We start from the raw sequence: 15,440 nt of genomic DNA, 5'->3' as shown, positions 1-15,440 counted from the left end.
AAAGTAGCGATGTTTCCGCAGATTTTACGAAAACCGTTTCTGCTATTATTTCGATCTTTGGTGAAATTTGCTTGGCGTTACTCATGGAGTGCTACCGAAGTTTATTTAATTACGTTCTAGTCGCAGAACGTTTTTCATAGGCTTTTGGAGGATTCCCATGACATATTCGTTTCTAGAACAAATTGGTCAACCAGCGGTAAATCTAGCCAACGATCGGGAAGAAAGCATTCCCTTTGTTGTGCTATCTGCTACTTTTATTCCGATTTTTCTTTCTCGCAAATGTTTTTTATGCTTTTCCGTGACCCACTTGGTTGAGTGGAAACTCAATGAAATGTTTGATGCGTGAAGATTTCTTGTATATTTTTTTGGTTTTTATACGAGACTGGCTTTATAAAGCCGGAAAGGGTTTCAAGACTTTGGCAAATCGTCGAGTTTCAGTTTGATATTGGTACAGGTTTTCTATACGCATGATTGCGACAAGAAATGCTGTATAGTCTTTGAGATTATGTTCATAATCGTCTGGATATGTTGCTGGCGTTTTAGACAAATTTTAGATTGTCGTTTGCCTATTTGGGACGATTTGATTTGACGAAAGCGTTTAATTGACGATTTGCAAAAAAAAATTGAAGTTTGGGAGTATACGAGTATAGTATACGTACCTACTCCCCTTTTTTTTACGAAAGACAACGGTTTTGAACCGATACTTTGAAGGGTTGTGTATGTTTCTTCTTCCGAGGTTTGGAATGATTGACAATCCGGGTCGATTTAAAGACGACGTTGGGACTGTGATTTGGTTGTTTCCAGGTTGACGACTTGGAATATGTCAGTTTTAATAAAATCACTAGAAACGAATCGGTTTTAAGACGACGTTCATTTCTCTAGTTTTTTCTCTCTTTAGGAAGCGAGCTGGATATGTGTGGCGATCGTTTCTCGATTTTCAGAGAGTTTAGATCGGTTTGCAAGATCTGGCTGAACAGTTATGGAACTATATATCGAGACAGGAAAAATCGCCTAAGACTTAGTTCGCTAGACTATCCACCTAGGTTTTAAGTTCCCTAAAGTTCTATTGCAGTCTCAAAGGCGTTTTTATTTCTTAGTAATTTCCTACGAAAATTTCAAGTCTGATTTCAAAAATTTCAAGTTGGAAATACCTTAGTTCTCACGAAGATTCGGGTTAGCCTCTTCTCTGTTTTGCTTTGCTCATTTGCCCTTACTCTTTTCGTGTCTGTCTGCCTATTTCGAATAGCATGAATATTGATTCTTCCGGGACTTCTCTGCTTCCCTGGCCGCGTTTAGGCTGCTGCCAATCTTGCGGTTTTCGTGATTCATGTTTCAATCTTAGTATCATTGTATTTACGAAATTGAATAAGCATCTCGTCAAACACTTTTTAGCATTTAGGAATAGCCAGAGACGATCAAGTGATGCCAAGGATGATCAGGAAGACTCGCCAGGTGATGAGGTTTTGGCGACAGATCAAGACGCGAGAGGAAGGATGGTGAGACCGTGGAGAGAGGGATGGGTGAATTTTGATTCCCGGATTTCGCTCAATCTCTTTCCTTATCTGAGAGTCTTTTTCAACGATCGTTGTTAGATTTTTGAAGGTTGTCAAATGTTACCAACTTTAGTTTTACGAAAGTTTTTCCGAAAAATAATGTCGAGTTTAATTTTTACGACAATTATTCCGCAAATGTTATCGATTTTAATTTTATGAAAGTTGTTTCATAAAATGTTATCGAGCTTAATTTTTGCAAAGGTTATTTCGCAAGATATTGTCGAGCATAATTTTTACGAGATTTGTTTCGTAAAGAAGTTTTCAAGTTTTTGCTGTACGAGAGCCGTCTCGAGGTTAAGTATCGCAACCAAACTAAATCAGAAGTTTTTCTCTTATCCTTGGGATTGACCCGTGGAAGTTTCGAGTAGTTTTTTCCGAAGTAAGATTTAGGTAACAAACATCGACAACTACTGGAATCTGTTACTATGGCACTGATACTTGAATTCTTACGAAATCTTAGGCTTCAGAAAACATTTTAGCGGTGGGGATACGATCTCCCATTTTGCTTTATTTAGTCTTCGTCAGTCGTTTTAGGTTTCGAGTGATTCTATAGAAATCAACTTCGTTTCTCTGAAAGTTATTTGGAAGAAGTACAGGCTTGGGGGTTCCGTAACCGATTTGTTGCGCTTCCTTTTTCTTTGATTAATCTAGGGTTTTTCCGAAAGATATTCGGATGAAGTACAGCGGCGAGTTATGGACCCGATTTTCTATGCTTCCTTTTTTCCGCGACTAACCTAGTGTTTTTCTGCGGTTTTGGAGAGAGCAAGTTTTACTTTTCCGAAAAGTTTTCGGAAAACGTGTTTTGGTAAAACCTTACGCGTTGAGACTTCTTTAGCTCGGTAATGAGCCAATCTTACGGGGTTTGATAAAATTTATCATTTCCCTTTATGTTTTGATAGAGAAATCACGAGTTTGTTTCGTTGCACTTCCTGTGGTGAAAAGTCGCGGCTAGGTTTTCGATTTTCTCAAGAACTGTGGCGTTTGCGTAACCGTTGGCCATAGGCGCAGTGGCTGCTGGAGTTGTCTTACCATCGTTGTTGCGAACTGCGATTTTGTCTTTCGTATTTCCAGACATTGTTTTGATCAATCGTTTTGCGGCAATGAGTTAGAGTAATCCCTACCCCCCCCCTCCTTCTAGCGCCAAACTGTGGGAACCGAAATTCGCACCGTCGATTTTCGTAATTGGAGAAAAGTCAGGAAACTCTAACTTTCCCTGAGGTCCCGGATTCTCTGCGAGAGCCAACAACAAGTGACCAAATAAATGCTGAAAATATGAAAAGATAACAAAACAAATTTATAGAAAAGGTAGATCTTATTCTGAATCCGCATAAGAGCGTTACGATCATTACAAGAGATTATAAAAGCTTCAGCCGCAAGAGCTGTCAGCGAATTACCTAGTTCTAGCAACCTAAAACCTTAAACCTAGTGGAGTCGCAGCTCGATAACAGAAAACGGAAAAGATACGAAAAAGGTTTGATTGATTTTGGACTGAACCTTATGAAAGGCTGCCTACGTACCCCTTTAGAGGATCAAGCCGAACGTATTTCAAGAGTGAACCGGGAGATCGAACTGCTTGTGTGCATTCATCTGGTAATCGGGTGCCAGTCATAGAAACAGAGAATGTCGAGAATAATGCCTAAAAGTTTATAAGTGCAGAGAGTTCTAAGTCTAAAAGAATTGTCCTTTGCCTCTTCAACCTCGAAGTCCTTATATACTCATCCTAGAGGCGGTTTGCTCTTTCCCTTTCTGCCCTCGATCGAGTTTATTGCTTCGCGGAAATATTACATTTTCCTTCGATCTTCGTGTTTATCTTTGGAAACTTCACATTTATCCTCAGAACTAGACATTTATTTTTTCTTGCAGAATAAAAATAACCCGTCATAACGATTTGGCTCGATTTCGTATAAAATAGCGAGTGGGCTTCTAGCCGCGTTCTGGACCCTTTTGGGCCATTTTCCGACGTAAGCGTTTTTATGATTTATCGAAAGAGCGCTTCCGAAACGACGTCGATTCCGAAGAAGGTTCAAATTTCTCGTATAGTGGAGGCAGTTCAAGGTGTTTAGTTAACCGTTGCCGTTTTATACGATCAATTCGAACTTCATACGAGACAACGAGTTATTGCGGCTTAAAATCGTAAAGTTCCGACGGTGACTCTGATCGAGATGAAACTAGAGGATGTTCGATCCAATCCCGAAGGAGGGAGCTACGAAGACGGGACTGTGATAGCACGATCGTTCCATCGCGGCGGATGGCTGAGCTCCGCCGAGCTGGTAGCGTGTTTGGTCCAGCTCGGCCATCCGCCGAACTGGGCTGGTCGCGTGTTCGATCCAGCTCAGCCATCTGCCGAACTGGACTGGTTCAGATCGGCGGATGGCCAAGCTGGTCGCGTGGGCGAGCTGGTCGTGTTGTCGATCCAGCTCGGCCATCCACCGAGCTGGACGGTGTGCTCTGTCCACCCTTCAATAAAACAGGCATAATTTATGTTACAGGATGCTGATTGACCTTAGACCGGTGGCATTGGAAATCTAACTCAAAGTTCTATCTTGTGTTAAAATATGGGCCCAATCAAACCATGGGAAGGTCTTCATCCATAGCTAAACATCTGACGCGTCTGTGTAGTTCTGCACCCCAAAAGGTCAGAACAAACGAGTTGGACTGCTTGTTTGGTTTCGTGATCCATTTCTCTGGAGTCTTTTGCTCAGGAACTTTTGTCGAGAATGTGTCGAGAAAGCTTTTGTAAAGAACGCAATATTTGGACGTTTATTTTGAGATGACCGTTTTTGACCCCTCTTATTGTCAATAAAATAATTCTAGAACGTAGTAAAACCTTTTCAAAATAAATTATGCGGAATTTATATTGGGAGAAATATTTTCCGGGCACTTTTAGACATTGATTCCGTCGTGACCAATTTTGACCCCAACACTGGATTATCATGTCACAACAGGTTGAAAATCAAGTTATCATTTTGATTTTCAGATGTCTATTTAATGATGGTTTCTAATCTAGTGATTTTGAGCATCAGATGAAACGATCAAGAAGCTGGACGTGCAAAGTGAGACACACTCTGCTGTAAAGAGGCGTCAGATGTTACATTTCGAAGACCAGCCTATGGAAACGTCCCTTTTCAGCTCTGAGTGTTTCTCTTCAATCCTTAAATCAAACGTGAGTACACAAAACCAATATCTCAGTCTTTAGCTATGCACTAAGACGCAAACCTTATTGGTCAATTACTAGGATGCAAACCTCTATTAATTTTCAGGCTAGAGAGGAAGCACTTGATGAGCTTTCACCTGAAGGATCTCAGCTCATTGAAGGGTTTTCAGGCTGCCCTCTAAACAAGAGAAGTTAGGAGACCAGTGACCCAATCTTCTCCAAAGCTACCATCATCTATCAGCGCAGTCGTTATTTTTCAGGAGATATAACTTTAAATTAAGAAATTTTAATTAGGTGTAGGTTTAAGTTTTAAAAAATTTGGTTTAGTTCGATTTAGTGTGATATACTAATCATAAATATGTAAACAGCTTTGCTATATAAAATTTATAAAATATTTGTATTTTTCTTTTCTATTTTATTTTTAATAATGCTATGATAGCAATGATTATATGTTATCATAAGTTATACAATTGCATAACTAATAAATGCTATCGAACTAATACTTTAACATAGCATACGTAAAAACACCTATATAAAGTGCTAGAAAAAAAGATAATGGGGGCAGACACAGCATTCACCAAACGCTATGTTTCGGTGTAGTAGTGTTTTACGGACGTTATTTATGAACCTTTCTATTGTAGTGGTCTCTCTCACCAGAAAGACTTTCTCTACAGTTAGATATCGACACATTTTTTCTCCTCCAACAGATATCTTCTCTTTCGTTAGAATTTATACATTTACATATATTAACAAATATGTAATTAAATAGTGATTATTCTAAAAGTATAACCTTATAAAAACTTAAATAGAAAAATAACAAATCATTGAATACCTTTTTTATAAAAATGTATATTAGTTGATTATATTTACAATAGTAAAAATATTATAAAATAAAACTGAATTATTAATATAAAAAATCTAGTCACACTAAATAAACAACTTAATTATCTACGATTTACCACCGTTATTCATATTTTCCTTAACATTGACAAAATATTGGGTTATCAGATAGTAGACATGTCAAGATAGACCGCAGTCCGCGGGTTATGTCCAAGTAGCCCTCTAGCAGGGCGGGTCTGGACATATATATACAAACTGTAACCCGCACAGACCAAACTAAAACTGAATCCGCTGCAGGTTGGACTAGACGCGGATTTGCCCGCCTAACATTTGTGAAAGTAAGAATTTTGATGAAATATAAAAATTATGAATAACTTGAGACATGTGTTTTCTTAAATATTTTATTATCTATAACAAAAAAAAGTTTAAGATATTTAAAATAAAAATGAAGAAAAATAAGAAAAAAACCAAGCATAGACAAGACATCTGAAAAATCACATTTCATATTTGTACAACATAAATTAGGTTTTATGTTTCTTTTAGCAACTTTAGAGTCTAATTATTACAACAAACACAAAGAAGTGAATCTTGTAATCAAATATCTAAACACTTTTAACTTTCAATTGCTTTATATCAGCTGATATAGGCTTAGGATGATATTTGGTTTTTGTATCTCAATTCATTATATATTAATGAATTGGTTATTCTCAACCTTGTTAATTTTTAATCGCAAGTGTTAGATGATAACCAAAACCTAACATATTATATGTAAAATATATTTATTTATATCTCACATTTCTCTACAATTTTCTTATGGTTTCTTTTTTAAAATGAATGTTTTTCAATTTAATGCACTAATGTATATCATTTACAAAAAAAATTAATGAATTTTCTTTTATAACTCACATTCATTCTAAAATAACATTCATAGCATAAACTACATTAACATATTTTAAAATGACATTCATAACATGGAAGCTACTCAACATATTTTAAACTCGCGGATTGGCCCGCAAAACTGCTTAGCTAGGGTGGGCGGGCTTTGATGTATATGTACAAACCACAACTCGCAGCGGGCCGACCCGCGTAGTCCTCATGAAAGTTGAACCCCTACGGGTTGGGCTACTTGGATGCGGATTGTCCCGTCTGATGTCTCTATCTGAGAGAGGAAAAACATATAACTAAATAAATAAAATATTAATTCATTTTGAAAAACTAAAATCTTGAAAAAAATTGGGTTCATCTAATAAAGAGAGAAGACCAAAAATAGAGATGGAAATACTCATGTTTGACTCGTTGAGCAGAGAGGATGATACGGAATACCACCAACATTGAATCCATTTCCTTTCCAACATATGCCTATGTATGTGCTCCTGCATATGTACCAGAACAGACCTTTCAAACAATTCAAGTTGCAGAAAAAAAAATGGCTGAAGAAAACAGCACGGAAACTTCAATAATATGTTACGCGCCAAGCATGATCACCACCAATGGAGTTTGGCAAGGAGATAATCCTCTAGATTTCTCCCTGCCCCTCTTTGTTCTTCAGCTTACATTGGTCGTTGTTGTCACTCGATTTTTTGTCTTTGTACTCAAACCCTTTCGCCAACCTCGTGTTATCTCCGAGATCCTTGTGAGTAGGCCACACATTTGTTAGAATATCCCATTTCGGATGTGTAGATGATTTTTTTTTTTTGGCTTCTTGCCAATCAGTCTTACAAGATTATCCTAAAACAATATCATTGATCTTAATTTTACAGGGAGGAATCGTGCTGGGGCCATCGGTGCTTGGGCGCTATGATAAATTCGCAAACACCATATTCCCACGAAGAAGTGTGATGGTCCTTGAAACAATGGCTAATGTTGGTTTACTTTACTTTTTGTTCCTAGTGGGTGTTGAGATGGACATTATGGTGGTACGCAAGACAGGGAAGCGAGCACTAACAATCGCACTTGGTGGTATGGTCTTACCATTCGTCATCGGTGCTGCTTTCTCTTTCTCAATGCAAAGATCAGAGGACCATTTGGGGCAAGGCACATACATACTCTTCCTTGGTGTAGCTCTCTCGGTAACAGCATTTCCGGTCCTTGCAAGGATTCTTGCTGAGCTCAAGCTCATCAATACCGAGATTGGTCGGATATCCATGTCTGCGGCCTTGGTAAATGACATGTTTGCTTGAATTCTCCTAGCTTTAGCAATCGCATTGGCAGAGAGTGAAAAATCTTCATTTGCCTCTCTTTGGGTCATGATCTCTAGTGCAGCTTTCATTGCCATTTGCGTCTTTGTTGTGAGACCAGGCATTTCTCGGATTATACGGAAAACCCCTGAAGGCGAGAACTTTAGTGAGTTCTACATTTGTCTCATCTTGACAGGAGTCATGATATGTGGTTTCATTACCGATTCAATTGGAACACATTCAGTCTTTGGTGCTTTTGTGTTTGGTCTTGTGATCCCCAATGGACCTCTTGGTCTTACCCTCATCGAGAACCTTGAAGATTTTGTCTCTGGACTTCTCTTACCTCTCTTCTTTGCCATAAGTGGTCTTAAAACTAATGTAGCTGCCATCCAAGGGCCTGCCACTTGGGTAACTCTCTTTCTTGTTATATTCCTCGCATGTACTGGAAAAGTCATCGGTACTGTCGTTGTTGCCTTTTTCCATGGAATGCCGGTTCGCGAAGGTATAACTCTTGGACTGCTATTAAACACTAAAGGTCTTGTTGAAATGATAGTCCTTAATGTTGGCAAAGATCAAAAGGTTTTAGATGATGAGACATTTGCTACAATGGTTCTTATAGCCTTAGTTATGACTGGAGTTATAACTCCTATTGTAACTGTCCTTTACAAACCAGTAAAACGTTCTGTTTCGTACAAGAGACGAACAATCCAACAAACAAAGCCAGACAGTGAGCTTCGAGTACTGGTATGCGTCCACACACCACGTAACGTTCCCACTATAATCAACCTTCTTGAAGCTTCACATCCTACAAAGAGATCTCCCATATGCATCTACGTTCTCCATCTTGTTGAGCTCACTGGTAGAGCATCTGCTATGCTGATTGTCCACAACACTCGGAAATCCGGAAAACCAGCACTTAACAGGACACAAGCTCAATCAGATCACATCATCAATGCCTTTGAGAACTATGAACAACATGCTGCCTTTGTTGCTGTTCAGCCCCTGACAGCTATTTCTCCTTATTCAACAATGCACGAAGATGTATGTAGCTTAGCAGAGAACAAACGTGTTTCCTTTATAATTATACCATTTCACAAACAACAAACGGTGGATGGAGGAATGGAAGCAACCAACCCAGCTTACCGTTTAGTTAACCAAAACCTTCTCGGAAACTCACCTTGTTCCGTTGGAATACTCGTTCACAGAGGACTAAATGGTGCCACAAGATTGACCTCAAACACTATCTCTCTCCAAGTTGCTGTTCTGTTTTTCGGTGGTCCAGACGATAGAGAAGCTTTAGCTTATGCTTGGAGAATGGCTGAACATCCATGGATTTCTTTAACCGTGTTACGCTTTATTCCTGATGAAGATGTAACAGATGCCGCTTCGACACGTGCAACCAACGAGACGAACAGAAATATGAATGTGGACATGAAGAAGCAAAGACAGCTTGATGATGAGTACGTCAATACCTTCAGAGCAGCAAATGCGGAGTACGAGACAATTGTTTATATCGACAAAGTGGTTAGCAATGGAGAAGAGACGGTTGCAGCTGTGAGATCAATGGATAGTTCTCATGATCTGTTTATAGTTGGAAGAAGAGAAGGAATGTTGTCTCCTCTCACCGCTGGTTTAACTGATTGGAGTGAATGTCCTGAGCTTGGTGCCATTGGAGATTTGCTTGCCTCTTCAGATTTTGCAGCCACTGTCTCGGTCCTTGTGGTTCAGCAGTATGTTGGGCCATGGGCCCAAGATGATGAAATGGATTTGCCTGATAGTCCGGTGCACTACCATGATCAACCAAATGCCATATATGGTCTAGAGGATCCAAGTTAGCCAACATAGATATTTTTTCGTATTTCTTGATCATTTTTATATTCTTTTATACCTAACAAATGTATTATAGTACAACTTTATTGGCTGACACCCTAAATTTGGGTGTTTACCGAAAACTGATTAATTTTAGGATCATTCCCTTCACAAGCGTCGAGCTCAATTGCCTTTCCTTACAGATATCGACTTCTTCTTTTTTAGATATCTATTATTAATCTTAGGTTTTTGTTATATTATTCTTTTCTATTTTGATCGTTTTCATTCATTTTCCCAAAATTTTGGTATAGTCTCATGTGTTTGTGTCTATTTCATGGTGTTTTTGATTTTTGTAGGTTTGTGTAATACCCGTATTTTTTAATAAAACTTAAACAAATACAAATTCTGAAATCTTCGTTTACTATTTCTCAAAATTCAACTCAAGAACATAAAATCTAATAGATAGAATAAAATATGAAAATATTGATAAAACATAAATCCTGAAGTTTGAAAAAGAAAGAGGTAAAAATGCCCAAAATCACCAATCGGATATAAATCACTCCTGCTCGTCAGTCTCACCAGAAATAGGAAAAGTGGGGTGACTAAGAATAACTCAGTGAGGTATGGGATGTTAAATCGAAAACAACTGACTCAGTACATAGCACTACAACCATCTAGGTCTAGCTCTAACATGAAACACGGTGTCTAGTACACCACACAAAACAATCAATGCGCTGTTAATTCGTAGCTACTCTCTGGTGAGACTGACGAGCAGGATATAAATCACTCCTGCTCGTCAGTTCACCAGAAATAGGAATAGAGCGGTGACTAAGAATAACTCAGTGAGGTATGGGATGTTAAATTGAAAACAACTGACTCAGTACATAGCACTACAACCATCTAGGTCTAGCTCTAACATGAAACACGGTGTCTAGTACACCACACAAAACAATCAATGCGCTGTTAATTCGTAGCTACTCTCTGCATCCCGCATTCCCCTCTGTGCGTACAAGAGTCCATCTGATGTTCAGATTGCTGAAGCTGTTTCTATTCGTAGGAGCAGTGATGATAGTTGGAATGATATTCCACTTCGTGAAACTAATAGTGGGAGATATAATGCAGAGTTTCTCAGCTTTTCTACCAACGGGATGGGCTCTGCTTCAGATCTCGTAAGTGGGAGAACACCGATGAAGGCTGTAGGAATGTGGGGTTCGGTCAAGACTTTAGTAAGAGGATATGAGTATATAATGGGGGTTGTGATCTTCATTCCAGCGACTGTTGTCGCGTGGTTCCCGTTCGTCTCTGAATTTCAGACCAGACTTCTTTTCAACCAAGCATTTAGCCTTGCTCTTCAGATCCAGCGTATTCTTGCTGGTGGTAAGAAGCAGAAATGAGATAATTGATTGGTTTTCTTAATCACTACTTTGCTTATTTTCCTCTTAAATCTCTTTCTGTATTGGTTTCCTAGATTCAATTGGTTTGTGTGTTTGTATCCCCTCTTTTATAAGTGAATGTAAATTATATTGTGAGAAACACATAACTGACAGAAGAAAGTAACCATACGACTAAACTAAGCTTCGATGAAACATCTGATACAAACAGAACAAAGTGGACAACATACAAGAGGAGATAAAAGTCATAGAAGCTAACACCCTAGCAGTGTCTCTCAACACTTTTGTTTCACCTACAAGTAGAAGAAGAATCTACACCTCTAAGGAAAGACCTACGCCACCAAATCTGAAACGCTTTTCTGAAATTAGGACACTCAGTCCCATGCTTAGAGAACCACCTGAACCATTCGATGAACACTGGATACTGCTGCGTCAGTGGCAGTGTTAAAAGCGTATGCCCCATCCCTTCTTCCACTTCCCTCGCGTCTAATCCCTTCTTGCACCTTTGCAGCCACCCGAAATCTAGCAACATTGGCTTGAACCACATATCTACTAGCCCCGCTCTTGCTTCTCCTCCGCATTACACTCTCCCTTTCCCAATTGCAGTAAACATCAACCCTGTTACTATGCTTAATTCATACCTCACCATTGGCGACGCTTCCTCATGCATCTCCACTAGCTTTCTTTGCTTCCCCCATATCTCCACAAATTCTTCAGCTATTTCCCAGTCTATCATGATTTCCAACAGCCAAATTATGTTCTCCACTTCCCTTGATATACCTTCAATCAATGGCCTTCCGCTCTTGCTACTACGTCCCTCTTCGAACAGCTTAACAAGTGAATACACACAGTACTTGCCTGCTTTATATATGTCTTCCTTGTTGATCTCAGGCTGTTCTTTCTCGTACACTGAACTTTTGCAAAGAATACCTTTCACCAGAGATATTAGCTCGTTTCTAGGATTTGTATCACTGCAAGAGGTTATTGACCAAACCAGCTGCTTTGATAAGTTTTCCTGTGTGTTCTCTGTCTCGTTTGAATTAAACCTCGCTAAAATTTCTTCAGTTGCAGCATCATCCAAATTATAAAGTGCAAGAACTCTCCTCAATCTTTCCTCTTCGTCTTCAGTCCATGGAACAGCTTCAAGATATTTCAGATAGGACAAGCCGGCTCTAGAGACTTTGATTCCAGCCACTACCTGTTTGTGGTCAAGATGCTTTGTTAGCTCCACCAGGCACAACGATATGTTCATAGAAAAAAAAACTTTAGCAGTGGGCCTCCACACACACATCAAAGAGTCCCAAAAACATTCACCGAAATGGCAGTATGAAGTTAGAATCATGAGAGTAGTATATAACTAAAAGCCAGAGAATTAAGTGCCCAGTATCTCAACCCAGCAATAAAAAAAACTTATGTCAGCAATGTAGTCTACTACATCCTAACAAATTGTAGATTCCTTCAAATATATGCTTTTAGGAGCAATTTGAGGCTCAAGGGTTTAGCCAAAGATGTGTGAGGTTTGAATCCAAGGCGAAAATGCAGTGTTTTTCTACAGGCAAGCAAATGTAGATAACTAAGATAAGGCAGGTCAAGCAAATGTAATAACAGCAACAAAATCCATCAAACTCCAAGAGCCAAAAGGAAGAAGGAAGAACAGTTTTCCAAACCTCGAGTACATCAATGGCTCTGTAAACACCCATTTTCATGAGCTTCTTGATAATGCCATTACTTTCCTCAAACATGAGTTCCACAGTTTCCTTAAAAACGCCAAGATTCTCCACATCGGAGACTTCCATCCTGCATGTCAAACCTGGAGACTTCTGAGCAATCAAACCCGCGAACACATCCGAGTTAGCTGACAGAACCTCCGAGCTCATCTGCAGCCCCAAAAATCCACCGTTTCTGCCATTCAGACTCACCCTAGCGTCGTACCCCGGACCCGGATCTGAGACAGTTCTCTCGATCTAAGGTTCTCGGAAACTCTCTGAACGAAGATTTGGTAACGAATCTACAACCACTTCTTCTTCTTCTTCTTCATGAGTAGTCTCTTCTTGCATTGTGTTGATGGTGAGATCTGAATCTATGGGAGAAACCCGACCCGGAGATAAGATCCGACGAGGGTCGATTCGACCTATTAAAGCAGATTTAGAGCTCTGCGGTGAGCAAGGTACCGATTTGGGACCCGCTTTATCAACGTTTTCGGGTTTGGTCCTCTGATGCTGTTGCGGCTGGGTCTTGGCTTGAATGGAGAAATCACCTCTGGTGCCCCCCAAATGTGATAATCCAATCTCTATTATACACTCTAATAAACAGAAAAATAAATAATTTTTCTTTAATTCGGAAAATACGGAAATGACATAAAACCCTGGGAATAGTTGAAGTAATTACAAGTTGTACCAGGGTATAACCCATCCGCCCCGACCCAACTCGTTTGTATGGGCAAATCAATTGAACCGAATCGTCTAACCGTGTAACCATACTAACCAAACGAACCAATCCCTCAAAACCGAATCGTCCAACTCGGTTTAGCAAACCCTCTCAATGTATTTGGAGATCTAATTTGTGTCAATTTAAAACGAGTCATCACCTCTGGTGCCCCCAACAGCACAAAGCAGAATCTCCTATGGGCTCCATAATCGCCTATGCCCATTTTTCATTAAGTGGGCGTGAAATGACGGGAATGCCCTTGGAAAGTGGAAAAAAATTAAAAAAAAAAAAGAAAAAGAAAATTCAAATTTGGGGGGCATTTCGGTCTGGGTTTGGTGTGGGTTTCGTTCTGGGTTTCATTAATTCAATTCAATTGAAACCAAATCAATTCAATTGGAATTCTGGAAAAAAAAATAAAATTAAAAGAAAATAAAATCCCGCAGCTCGAGGAGGAAAGCTCCTCTCCTCTACAGTTCCCACCCGAGAAGCTCGTTATTGTCTCTATTTCGCAGCTCCCTCACAGCAACTCTGTTGTCGATGTCAATAGCTACTCCGGCGACGCCGTCGGACCGCAACGTTTCCACCGGCTAGCATTCTTTCGGATAGGTCGTAATGCAGGTTAGTTATTCTCTCCTTAGCGAGCTGCAAGATAGAAATTTTATTTAGGGTTTGTAATTGAAAGTGTTGAAACAATATTGATTCTGGGATGATTTGGTTGATTTATATATGAAATTGTTATGCATTGGGGTGCGTGAATTGTCTTTATTGTGAGTAGCTTTGCACGGAGATCTCTCTGATCAATCAATCGTACATACATTTGAATTCTTATTTAAGCATTAAGCATTAATTTGTATAACTAGGTATAACAAGTAGAACTGATAATTGTTGTAGAGTAGGTAAAACTTGGTAAAACTGTTGACAAGTCGGTAGAATTAAGAACTACGGGTATAACTAAAACTTTTTTATTTTGTTCTTGCAGGATACAATGATGAATATGTGAGCGTCTATTTCAAATTCAAAGGGGATATCTCTTGTGTAACCTTGAAGACAACAGTGGAGGATATAAGTTTGGCAATGCTAGAAGAAAAGTTGTATAAAAAGCTTGCGTTGGATGAAAGTAAGGTAAAACTGGCATTGAAGTGCATGCCGATGGTGTATGGATCTGAAGAACAGCAAATTATTCGTGATGATGATTATCTGTTTGGTTTCCTAACAACCGTTGATAAAGACAACCGTAGATCTCTTTTGTTAGTGGAGGAGACGAGTAGATCAGATCAGTTAGAGAAGTTGTTGAGAGTGGGCATAAGTTCGTTTGGTATGAACTACGAAGTGTTGCAGGGAAATGATGATGTTTATGATGAAATTGGACCGAAGGCCATAACTCTGTATGTAGAAAATGGTCAAGCAAATCAACAGAAGGATCCGATAGATGCAGAGAATGATTTTATGGATACGGACACCGCAGCGGAGACAGACACTGCAGCAGAGACATACACTGCAGCAGAGACAGACACTGCAGCAGAGACAGACACCGCAGCTGAAATAGACACAGCAGCTGAAACGGACACAGCAGCTGAGACGGACACCACAACTGAGACGAACACCGCATGTGAGACGGGTATGGCTGCAGATAAGTATGTTGAGCAGCCACCTATAAAAAAAGGTAGTCAGGTTATAGAGGCTTGGGAAGATGGTTTGGGTCTGTATAAGCTGCAGGAGTTTCCAAGTAAGAAAGCACTTCAAGAGGTGGTCGATAGAGCTGCATTTGGTGAATGCTTTCGTTATGTTATCAAAAAGTCTGACCGGAGACGATTGGTGTTAAAATGTTGTGAAGTAACTTGTAAGTGGAGTTTACGAGCTGCAAAGATTTCAGAGACTGAAATTTTTCAGTTAGGAGGTACACGGGTGTGCATACATGCTCTTGGTCTAATCAAAGTAAAAGCAGCAACATCAAGAGGAAAGGCTCAGCAGAATTAGTTGCAACTTTTCTGAATGAGGAATATCCTGGAAAACTAAATACTCCTGTTCCGAGAGATATCATGGATCTTATAAAATTAAAACTTGGTGTAACAATATCCTACTCCACAGC

At 39.5% G+C, this 15,440-nt stretch overlaps 1 protein-coding gene and 1 pseudogene across 1 annotated transcript in view; one reads left to right on the top strand and one right to left on the bottom strand.

Annotated features, from left to right (window-relative positions):
- Positions 1 to 6,971: 6,971 nt before the first annotated feature.
- LOC106302522 lies at positions 6,972 to 9,560 on the top strand (annotated as a pseudogene).
- Positions 9,561 to 11,213: 1,653 nt separating this feature from the next.
- LOC106302521 (BTB/POZ domain-containing protein At2g13690) overlaps positions 11,214 to 15,440 on the bottom strand; it is a 15,440-nt gene continuing 11,213 nt past the window's right edge. Inside the window, 2 exon segments of the mRNA XM_013739014.1 lie at positions 11,214 to 12,122; positions 12,592 to 13,109. Coding sequence (XP_013594468.1) covers positions 11,214 to 12,122; positions 12,592 to 13,109 — 1,427 coding nt within the window.

The sequence above is a fragment of the Brassica oleracea genome, chromosome C7, assembly GCF_000695525.1.
Source record: "Brassica oleracea var. oleracea cultivar TO1000 chromosome C7, BOL, whole genome shotgun sequence".
NCBI classification, from domain to species: Eukaryota; Viridiplantae; Streptophyta; class Magnoliopsida; order Brassicales; family Brassicaceae; genus Brassica; species Brassica oleracea.
This window is presented reverse-complemented; position numbering and strand designations above follow the sequence as displayed.